General features: G+C 64.6%; 6 protein-coding genes across 6 annotated transcripts in view; 4 read left to right on the forward strand and 2 right to left on the reverse strand.

Annotated features, from left to right (window-relative positions):
• Window positions 1–259: 259 nt before the first annotated feature.
• On the forward strand, window positions 260–2482 carry AMSG_08454 (transmembrane protein 16H; the record flags this gene model as incomplete). The annotated part of the gene is made up of 2 exons (XM_013899696.1): window positions 260–302; window positions 393–2482. 2 exons carry the CDS (start codon window positions 260–262, stop codon window positions 2480–2482), a joined length of 2133 nt encoding a protein of 710 aa, XP_013755150.1.
• A 391-nt stretch (window positions 2483–2873) lies between these two features.
• AMSG_08455 (cysteine-rich secretory protein) lies at window positions 2874–4710 on the forward strand (the record flags this gene model as incomplete). Its single annotated transcript, XM_013899697.1, has 3 exons — window positions 2874–2952; window positions 3258–4464; window positions 4602–4710. The coding sequence occupies 3 exons, from the start codon at window positions 2874–2876 to the stop codon at window positions 4708–4710; spliced, it is 1395 nt and encodes a 464-aa protein (XP_013755151.1).
• A 244-nt stretch (window positions 4711–4954) lies between these two features.
• On the forward strand, window positions 4955–5717 carry AMSG_08456 (thioredoxin fold domain-containing protein; the record flags this gene model as incomplete). Its single annotated transcript, XM_013899698.1, has 2 exons — window positions 4955–5046; window positions 5360–5717. Exons 1-2 carry the CDS (start codon window positions 5006–5008, stop codon window positions 5715–5717), a joined length of 399 nt encoding a protein of 132 aa, XP_013755152.1. The 5' UTR covers window positions 4955–5005.
• Window positions 5718–5844: 127 nt separating this feature from the next.
• On the reverse strand, window positions 5845–6318 carry AMSG_08457 (zinc finger CDGSH-type domain-containing protein). Its single transcript, XM_013899699.1, has one exon. It carries the CDS (start codon window positions 6282–6284, stop codon window positions 5871–5873), a length of 414 nt encoding a protein of 137 aa, XP_013755153.1. The 5' UTR covers window positions 6285–6318; the 3' UTR covers window positions 5845–5870.
• Window positions 6319–6423: 105 nt separating this feature from the next.
• AMSG_08458 (histone acetyltransferase complex component) lies at window positions 6424–8572 on the reverse strand (the record flags this gene model as incomplete). Its single annotated transcript, XM_013899700.1, has 2 exons — window positions 8534–8572; window positions 6424–8285 (listed from the first exon to the last, which is right to left on the reverse strand). The coding sequence occupies exon 2, from the start codon at window positions 7837–7839 to the stop codon at window positions 6424–6426; it is 1416 nt and encodes a 471-aa protein (XP_013755154.1). The 5' UTR covers window positions 7840–8285; window positions 8534–8572.
• Window positions 8573–8836: 264 nt separating this feature from the next.
• AMSG_08459 (uncharacterized protein) overlaps window positions 8837–10485 on the forward strand; it is a gene marked incomplete at both ends in the record, with an annotated part of 2242 nt that continues 593 nt past the window's right edge. The window contains one exon of the mRNA XM_013899701.1: window positions 8837–10444. Coding sequence (XP_013755155.1) covers window positions 8837–10444 — 1608 coding nt within the window. The remainder of the gene's footprint in view (window positions 10445–10485) is intronic.

Here is a 10485-nt window from a genome sequence, read left to right on the forward strand (position 1 = left end):
ATGATGAGGGTAGTCAGTAGGGGGCGGGGTGAGGGGGGGGGTGAGGGGGGGAGGAGGGGGGGGGGGGGGGGGGGGGGCGAGGGCGATCGATCGGTGGCAGCTGTAGGGGGCGGGGTGTGAGGGGGCGAGGGGGAGGGAGGAGGACGGCCAGTCCTCCTCGACCCCAGGCTAGGGTCGTGTCACTCCACAACCAGCGCGGGAATAGGTGGTGGTCGCACATGCGGTGGGTGGGGGCGGGCAGTCACTCGACTCGGCAGCTATGCCGTACGTGCTGGAGTTTGACGTCAACCATGAGCACTTTGGTATGTGAGGCGCATGAGAGGTGGCCTTTGGGGGGCAGGATGTAGACACGAGGGTGAATGGCTGACTCACAAAGTGTCTTGGTCCGCCAGGGGTCATGCATCGGTACGTCCGTGACGTGCTGGAGGACGCCGGACTCGATGTTGAGCACGTCGACATCGGAGGTGATGGCGAGAGTGCAGTAGCGGGAAGCGGTGATGATGGTAGTCGCAGATGGTTTCTGGTCGTGCGGGCCTCGCGGGCGCGGCTGGAGAAGGAGTACACCCGTGAGCGAAGGCTGGGCATCGGCCTGTTTGCCGGCGATGATCCGGTGGCGCTCGACGATAGCGACGAGAACGATGACATCGACAACATCGGCGATGAGAACGGCAAGAGCGACGACGGTGATGAAATCTCGGGCGCGATGCGGAGTGGAGAGGCTGTCTTTAACGCCCGTGATGCCCTGGTTCTCCTGCGGGAGATTGTCGACGGCGTAGAGGTGGCCGAGAGCGACATGGACCTGTCGATCAAGTCGCGGCGGCGGTACGGCGGCATGCTTCCGCCGCTGGCTGAGTGTGGGCTGGGCATGTACGAGCCTGTCGTCGAGAGCCTCATCCATACCTCGAACTCGCTCATCCAGCAAGCCTTTCCGCTGCATGCGCGGCGCGCGCGGACCGAGGTCTGGCACAGCGTGATGGCAGTGCGGGAGACGGCCGTGCCGGAGCCTGTCCGCGAGTACTTTGGCGACAAGGCCACGCTCTTCCTCGAGTGGGCGCTTTTCTACACCAAGTGGATGGTGGTGCTCGCGGGGCTGGGGCTGGCGGTCTGGCTGCTGGAGGAAGTGGATCACTCGCACGACAACGTGCTTGTGGCGGCGTACTCGGCGGGGCTCGTCGTCTGGGCCTCGGGCTTTGCGCTCTTCTGGGCGCGGCGCCAGTCTGCGCTGGCGTGGGAGTGGGGCACGCTCGACATCGACGACGCGCTCGCTGAGGAGGTCCGGCCCGAGTTTGAGGGCGAGATGGACGAGTCGCCGGTGACCGGCCGGCTGGTCAAGACCTACCCCGAGTGGAAGCGGCAACTCAAGTACGCGGTCTCAGTTCCGGTCACCCTCGCCATGCTCGGCGTCTCAGTGGCAGTCATGGTGGCAGGCCTCAATGCGACGGCAGCGATTGATCCTGACTCGTTCCTCTTTGTGCCCGCACTCAACGGCCGCGGCGGCGACGGGCGCGGGCTCGCTGCCGACGACGACTCGCTGGTAGTCGGCATGCTGCCGTCGCTGGTGTACACGGTCGTCATTCTTGTGGTCAACGAGGTCTACTCGCGCATCGCTGTCTGCCTCAACAAGTGGGAAAACCACCGGACGCGCGAGTCATACGAGGCTGCGCTCATTCTCAAGCAGATTCCGTTCCAGCTCTTCAACTCGTTTGTGGGGCTCTTCTACCTCGCCTTTGTCGAGTGCAACATGGTCGAGCTGAGGGTCCAGCTCCGCGATCTGTTCATGACCGACTGGGTCCGCCGCGTCGTCGTCGGGGCCCTCATTCCATACGTTCTCAAAAAGTACGCCGAGTACACCGACGCCGCCGTGGTAGCCGCCAGCAAGAAGGCCGACGCGCCGGTGCCGAGCTCTTCGCCCCGCTTTGTCCTCGAGCTCCTCGTCGAGGCTGATCAGGATCGCATGGCCACCTTTGACGACTGGACCGAGCTGGTGACCCAGCTCGGATACGTCGCCTTTTTCTCGGCAGCCTTTCCGCTCGCGCCGCTGCTTGCGGTCCTTGGCAATGTCGTCGAGCTCCGCGCTCTTGTCTTCCGCTACGCTTTCCTCGTCCAGCGGGCCGATCCTGTCCGCGCCAAGTCCATCGGCGTGTGGATGGCCATCGTCAAGCTTGTCTGCCTTCTCGCAGTCATCATCAATGTCGGCATCTTTGGCTACACCACCAACCAGGCCCGCGCCGTCTTTGCCTTTTTCGGTCTTGACCTCTCCATCGTCGGTCACATGGCTCTTGTCATCACCCTCGAGCACGCCGCCGTCCTCGCTAAGGCCGTCGTTGAGTGGGTCGTCCCCGAGATCCCGGCATGGGTCACCATCGCTCGCGCCCGCACTCGCTTCCTTCTCGCCCAGTCCATCCGTGAGCGCGAACGTCGACGAATCCAGGAGCGCGAGCGCGAGCGCCGCCAGGCCCAGCATCGAACGATCCGAAAGTAAGAAGAGAAACTGTCTCGTCGCCTAAAAGATCGGGGTGTGTTGATTTGCAGCCGGGGTAGACGACGTGAATTGTTGCGATCTGCCATTTTTGATGCCGAACACAACAGCAGAGTTTCCCGCACCAGGGAGCCCAAGGAAAATCCCCCCTGCTCAGCCCCCTCTCCCCCCCACACTATGCCACCTGCGCCCTCCACCATCACTTCCTCCTCAATGCCCGCATTGGCTGTGGATGGCTGGCGGCGGGCGAGATCAAGGCGGGAAAAAAACCGAGTCCGTGAATTGTTCACTGTCAGCTAAGACTGTTGTTCGTTCCTTCCTTGGCATTCTCCTCTCTCGTTCACCTTTCAGCCAAATGAGACGAGCGACTTTGTTGATGATGAGCTTGCTCATGATGGCTCTTGTGGGCGAATTCGCTCTGGGCGACTCTGTCATTGGTGCCGACGTGACAGCTCGTGCAGCATGGCTTGCAAGTACGTTCTCTCACCTCTGATGGCGCCATGTGGCGTGGAGGGAGGGCCGTTGCCGTGTGGGGATGTGGAGCTCAGCTGCGCCGCTGTAGCCATTGGCCGGCAAATGAGCAAATTGCTGCGGAGGCGACGGAAAAGGCGGGGCTGAGCAGGGGCGGGAGGGGCATGGCAGCCATGCGGGTAGAGGGCGATAGGGAGAGGGTATGGAGGCAGGAGTTGGACTGAGAGGCAGAGCTCGGAGCTAGTGTACTCATTGTTTGGTCTGGGGTTGTGTGGGATATGCGTTGGCGACGGTGTTGCGGTTGCAGAACACAACACCCGGCGGGCGGCGTACGACCTGCCGCCGTTGGCCTGGTCGACAGCGCTGGCGGATGCGGCGCAGGAGCACGTCAATAGCTGCCCAGGGACAACGGGCTCTGGTTCCGGCAACGGCGAGAATGTGTGCGTGGCGGCAAGCCGACTCGGTGAGGCATGCGTCGACCGGTGGGCAGCCGAGGCGGCGGATTGGGACTGCGCGAGCGACTCGTGCGGAGCGGGGAAGACCTGTGATGCGTACCGTCAGATCATGTGGGCTGAAGCGACTCAAGTCGGATGCGCCGAGGTCAGCGGATGTACGGCAGGCGGCTTTGACACCGTGGCGGTGTGCTTGTATGCACCCGGGGTGGCATCTGCGGCGAACCGGCCGTTTGAGGCGAGCAAGTGTGACACCTCGCCGCCGCCGTGCGCGTCTCCGTGCTCGCCGCCGAACACCTGCTCGGGCGTGGGGAGTTGCTGCGACAACCAGTGCACCTGCGATCTGGGGTTCCAGCCGTCGGACGCTGCGCGTGGCGACTGTGTTAGCTCAACAACGGTGGTTGTCCGTGGCGGCATCGAGGCCGGAGTGCCCAAGTCAATCCAATCGTCGGTCTTTGGCAAGCACTTTACATACATCCAGCTGCGGCCGTTTTCTAGCCCATCGACGCGTGCGCTAGTGCGGCGACTGGCGCAGACCAGCTCGACCGCGGTACAGCCGCTAGCGATCACGGTGACGGCGTCGTCGGGTGCGAATCAGGTCCTCGCCCCGTTCTACTTACTTGCCGGGACCGGGCAGCCGTCGGCGACCAACAACATTGCAGGCTCTGTCATCAGCCGCGACGGCAAGACGAGTGAGCTGGCGTACCGAACAGCAACGGCGGATGAGTCCGAGACCATCACGCTCGCGGTGACTGCCGACGTCGACGCATCGTTCACGGTTACTGCTCGCCTCGGCGCGCTGCCGGGCTCTGAGCCCGCGCCTGCGCCCGCCGACGACATCACTTCCAAACGGTGGTTCCTCGGCGCGGTTGCGCTCGGTGCACTTGTATGCATCTGCTGCGTCCTCATCACGGTCGTCTGCTGCATCAAGAAGAGCAAGTCAGCCCCGTCGTACTTTCACGAGGGTGACACGTTCATCGACACGTCGGACTTGCATACGATGGCTGGCGCGGGCGCGGCGCCCAAGGCGAACATTGGCGCCGCGTCGGACATCTCTATGCCGTCCATGCTCGCGACCGCCCCCCTACCCGCGACGCGCCGGCCAAGCCCGCCCCCTCCGGCCCGGCGCCTGCAGCTGCCTGCCTGCGGTCGACCACTGCGCTCTACGACTACGCTCCGGCCAACACCGACGAAGTGAGGCTTGTCACGGGCGCCACCGTTGAGATCATCGAAGAGTTTGACGACGGCTGGGCCCGCGGCCGATGCAACGGTTCTGAGGGTATGTTCCCCATCACCTACGTCTCGTGACCGAGCCGTCTCCACGTCTCTGTGCCTGTGTCTTTGCCTGTGCCTGTGCCCTAGCCCCAGCCCTCGCCCCAGTCCTCGCCCCAGCCCTCGCCCCAGCCCTCGCCCCAGCTTCAATACCAATGCCAGTGGATCGCGCACAGAAGATTGTCCGTAATCAGAATGAATCCTCGCCCGCCAATCTCGCGTCATCTGCGCTTTCTGCGAGCCGGCGCCGACCTCCCCCCCCCCCCTCCCCCACCCCACCCCACCCCACCCCACCCCGACCACTTGACCCTTTCACCCCACCACCACCACCATGCCCATCAAGCGCATCACCGACCCAACCGACTTTGACGCGTACGTCTCCTTCCCACCTGCCGGTGTGCTTGTGTGTGCTTGTGGTGCTTGGTGGCCACTCACGGATGTGTGCGGTGGCGGTGGCTGTGGTGGTGGTGGTGGGCGCTGGACTCTGGGCGACCTGTGTGACATGCGTGGCGGACGGGCTGATGGCGGACGGGCTGATGGCGGACGGGCTGATGGCGGACGGGCTGATGGCGGACGGGCTGATGGCGGACGGACTGATGGCGGACGGGCTGATGGCGGACGGGCTGATGGCGGACGGGCTGATGGCGGACGGGCTGATGGCGGACGGGCTGACGGATGTGTGCAGGACGCTCGCGGCCCACTTTGAGGGGGAGTCCACCGGCCCGACATACGTGGTGTTCATCGGGTCGGATGACCCCGGAACTGGCGAGTCGTGGTGCTCCGACTGCGTCATTGCCGACCCGCTCATCCGCCAGGGCGTTCGTGCCGTCCCCGGTGCCGTTCTCATCGAGTGCCCTGTCGGCGACCGCGCGGTGTACAAGAACAACCCGGACCACCCTTACCGCGTCCACCCGCAGATCGCGCTCACTGCCATTCCCACCCTCATCGCCTGGACCGCCGATGGCCCCGGTGCCCGGCTCGTCGAGGAAGAGTGCGCGAGCGAGGAGGCCATCGCAGAGCTCGTTGCCTCGATCACGGCCTAAACCCCCGTTCTTGCCGTGCCCAAAGGCCGATGCATGTCGTGGCCAAGACGTGCCGACCTTGGCCGTGCGCCAGGATGGGACGAGCTCGCTATCTCGATCACGGCGTAAACCTCCCGCAAGCCGTGGCCAACACCAAAACTCTTTACTTGCCCCTCACAGACCGGCCATCTGGCGCTCCAGCTCTGCAACGCGCTTGGCAAGCTCGTCCTTCTCCGCGGCGAGCTTCGAGTTGGCCTTGAGCAGCTGCTGGTTGTACATCTTGAGCACCTCCTTCTTCGCATGGCTCCCATCACACATCATGGTCGTCTCAAGCTTGCCGGTCCTCTTGCAGGCACACACGTAGTACGTCTTGCTCTCTTCGGGCGTAAACTCCAGCGGGGTGATGTGCTCGGCCTCGGGAAGCGACTCGTTGATCTTGTTGTGCGAGCCGTCGCAGAAAATGCCATCCGCCGAGTGCCCGCAACGGCACAGCCACACCGACTTGCCGGCCTCCAGCTCCACCGCAAACGGCGCCGCACCGGCCACACGCGCATGCGGGTTGGTATCCACGAATCCTCCAGCAGACATGCTAGCCACGGTCAGTCTCTTGTTCGCTCGTCACTCTGAGTTGTGTCAGGTGTGTCTCCCAGACCTCCCGTCCAGAACAAATCCCGCCTGTTGGCCTACGGCTGTGTTCCTTGCGCGCGCGCATCCCCACCCATCACGTTCATTGCATCGGCGGGCGGGCAGCCCTTGCGGCGTCCAGCCAGCCCGAGGTGGCGGCAAAGGTGTAGAGGGCGCGGGCTTGTGAGTGCTGGAGGCCGTCGAGGACGCGGATGGACTCGCTTTGGCTGAGCCCGCCGCGGACGGCGGCCTCTTCCATGAGGCGCATCTTGGCATGGAGGAAGAGGACGGGCTCGAGGCGAATGGCGGCGGCGAGGTCGCGCTCGGCGAGCGAGAGCTTGTACACATTAGGGTAGTGGTAGACGTTGAGCGGCGGCTCCGAGCCGAGCTCGACGTCCATGGCGACCGGCCCACTGGCGTCGGCGAGGATGTGCGGCGGCGGAGCGGGCGCGGCACCGGCCGAGGCTGCCAGCGCGGCTGATGCCGAGAGAACCGGAGTAAAGGCAAAGGCGGCGACGCCCGGGCCCTTGGCCGAGGTAGGCGGCCGGCGGGCGGCCGACTGGCGGCTCTGCGAGTCGCGGCGCGACTTCATCTCGAGGTAGGACGCGCCTTCCGAGAGCGAGGTGATGCCGGCCTCGCGGAAGAGCTGCAGCTCGCGGATGCGGTCCTTGATGGCCTTTTCCTTGAGGAGCGCCTGATAGAGCTGGTCGTATTCGGCCTGCGTCATATACCGCCGGAATACACAGAGCTTGTCGTACACCTCCTTCTCACCGCTCTTCTGCCGCTGGCGCTCCGCCTTTTGCACCTGCTTAAAGTCGGTGAGCTCGTGCTCAAAGACAAACTGCTTGCGCGCCGCTCGCTCCTCGAGCTTGGAGTTGTAGATCTGGAGCATGGCAAGGTAGAGCTCCTTCTCGAGCTTGGGCGTCTCATCGTTGATGACAATGGCCTGCAGCAGCTGCTCGGCGTCGTTGTCCCACTCGGTCTCAAAGTCGCCGCGGAGCTTGTAGTAGCCGGCGAGCTCGGCCGGCGTCGCCACCGTCGAGCTCTTCTGCCCACGCGGCCGCTTGGTCGACTCGGTCTTGGACTTGCGCTTGGAGCTGCTGCCCGCGTCGTCGACGCCGTCGTCGCCACCCGCGTCGTCCTCGCCGTCGCTCGCTGACTCGCCGCCTCCGGCCTCGGCCAGCGACGAGCTCGGCCCGAGCCGTGACTCGAGGTGCGGCGCCGCGCCGTCGGCCTTGGACTCGAGAAAGAGCTGCAGCGAGGTGCCGGCCGGCGCCACGTTCCCGACCTTGGGCACCATGCCCGGCTGCTTGAGGTACATCTCCTCAAAGTGGGCTTGGACCTCGATGTGGTCCTTGGTCCCGATGTGGTCGGCGGCGTGGTACCAGTTGCCGTAGCCAAAGGTCTCGATGGCCTCTAGCAGAAGCATCTCCTCCCACGCAGTCCAGCCCTCCTCCACCAGCTCAAAGTTGAGCTTGTCCACCACATGATACGAGTGCGTCGCCTTGTGCTCGGCCATCTGCGAGTTGATCTCCACCCGGACCGAAAAGCATTCGAGGCAGAGGTCAAAGTCCTTGCACTCGCAGCAGAGAATCCGCACGTTGCGCGTGATGTCTCGCTTGCAGCTGTCACAGGTAAACGTCGGCGCCACCACCGTTGACTTGGGCTTCTTCTTGGCCTTGGCCTTCTTCTTCTTCTTGCCCGCATCGCTACTTCCCTGCGCCTTGGAGTTCCCACCCTTCTTGTTCCCGCTCTTCTTGGCCCGCCCTTGTCCGTCCTCTTGGCCTTGCTCTTTGTCCCGCTATCGCCACCTCCTCCGCTCCCTCCGCCCTTCTCTTCGATCTCCATGTCCACCACCCCCCTCCCGCTCCCGTCCTTGATCCGGCTCCTCCCCCCACCGCCATGCCCGAGTCCTCTGCCTTCTTGCTCGGCTTCCTGCTCCGTGAGCTACGAGAGACCGATCTCCTACCGCCCTCCATACGCATGGGAATGTACGTGTGAGTGTATGTATGTATGTGTGTATGTGTATGTATGTATGTGTGTATGTGTATGTATGTATGTGTGTATGTGTATGTGTGTATGTGTATGTGTGTATGTGTGTGTGTGTGTGTGTGGTAGGGTCCCCCCCTCTCCCCCCCTACCCCCACCCCACCACCCACCACCACCCACCACCCACCACCACCCACCACTACCCACCACCACCCACCACCTACCGCGGCATGTTACCCCAAACCTCACCACCAACACAGAGAGGAAGTGCAGTGTGGGTATGACTGCAGAGTGCGAGCGCCTCTTGTCCCCACAGCCCCCTCGTCCGTCTCCTCCTTCACGCCAAGCCACCGTGTCGCCTTGCTACCACCACTACCCCCACCACCACCACCACTCTCCCCCCCCCCTCCCCCCCCCCCCCCCTCCCCTCCTCCCCTCCGTCTACACTATGTCTGCCTCTGCTCCACCAAAAGGAACGGCTTGTGGGCGCAGCCGGACAGAGGCACATCCGTGTCCAGCTCTCACGCATGGGGCCCAAGGATATGATTCAAGAGCTGCAAGCAGAGCATGGCATTGACGTTCCTCTTGCTGCTCCCGTCCTTCATCTGACGGATACCCTTGCTGTGCCAAGGGCTATGGTCCTGGCGCCACTGGCTGACAAACTGGCAGAGACGCTGCTGGCTCGAGTCAATGCTGCGCCCATCGAGAATCTGCGTGGTCTCCTCGCAGAGTCCTTCCGCTACACCGCCCATCCTGTCCTTGGCGCAGTTCCTGTGGCCATCATGGCTCGTCTGCCTTCGCTTCCACAGTCGTTCATCAAGCTTCTTGCTGCCTCGCCGCCGCTGCTCGCCGCCTCGCCGCTCCACGTTCGCCAGCAGACATGGGCCGCCTACCCCTCGCTCTTCCGCGATCATCTCTCGGCTCTGCTGGCGCCGTACCTGGCTCCGTTTGAGGCCATGACTGCTGCTGCGCCACAGCCTGCACCAGCTAACAAGGTCTGCGGCATCCGCCTCCGCCTCCCGGCCGGGACCAGCCTCTCGCCGTGGACAAGCCCGCGCGCCGAGACCGTCGCCCGGCTCGGCCCGCTCGCCGACACCTCGCGCCGGCACGAGGTTGGTCCAGCGGCGGCCGGCACCGCCATCCCGTCGTGTGCAGTGCTCGGAGAGCTTGCATGGACACTAGGCAGCATCCTCCCGCTCTACAACGTGGTGCTTGAGGAGGCGCGATCGCGGTTTGTGGGCGCGGCGTCGCTCGGCGTGCTTGCGGCGTACGCCTCGCTCCGCGCCGACGTGCTCGTGGCGCTGACGGCGTCGGGCAATCCGACGATTGTGCGGGCCGATCCGCTCTCGCCGTTTGTCGACCTTTTCCACGGCCGCTTTGCCCACGCAGCGAGCTTCGACGAGCTCGTCGGCGACGCTCCGCTCCTCGCCAGCCTGCTCGAGCTCTACGCCCGCATTCCCGAGGCCTCGCCGCTGCTTGGCGACCTTGGCATGGTGCTTGCGCAGCCTGCGGTGTACGAGTGGCTTGTCCACGCTGCACTCCGCAAGGTCCATGCCGTCATGGAGGCACAGGCACTCCCGCGCGACTCGACCGAGCTGACGGCGCTGACGCAGCTGGCCATGCTCGCGGTGCAGGCCCGGGTCATGATGCTCCGCCGGCAGTTTACCTTTGACGCCTCGCTGGACCTCGCCTCGCCGGACGACCACCTTCGTGGCTTCTTCCCCGCACTCATCAGCCTCCTCCTCGACTTTAGCATGGAGAGCGTGCCGCCGTCGCTCGACGACATCGACCCGATGCTCCTCGGCTTTGCAGCCCGTTCGCCGTTTGCGCTCCATCTCCTCATTGCGCTCCTCGGTGAAGGCCTCGCCTCGGGCACACTCTCCGGGTCGAGCGCCATCTTTCTTGCCGGCGTCATTGGCTACGGCATCGACGCCGCGGTCGCCATCCGGGCCCGGGCCCAGGCGGCGCTCGCCAAGGTGCGGGCCGATCCTGCGACGCGGCACGCGCCCGCCGACGACGGCGAGAACGAGTTTGACGACATGGACGAGGACGAGCTGAGTCTCGCGCTCTGCGAGCAGGTCGATCCGGACTCGCTCGCTCCGTGCATTCTGCGGCTGGCGGCGCGGGTCGGCGAGGTGGCCGGCTCGGGCTCGGGCGACGCCCGCGACAATTGAAG

This window comes from Thecamonas trahens (genome assembly GCF_000142905.1).
Source record: "Thecamonas trahens ATCC 50062 unplaced genomic scaffold supercont1.42, whole genome shotgun sequence".
NCBI lineage: Eukaryota > Apusomonadida > Apusomonadidae > Thecamonas > Thecamonas trahens.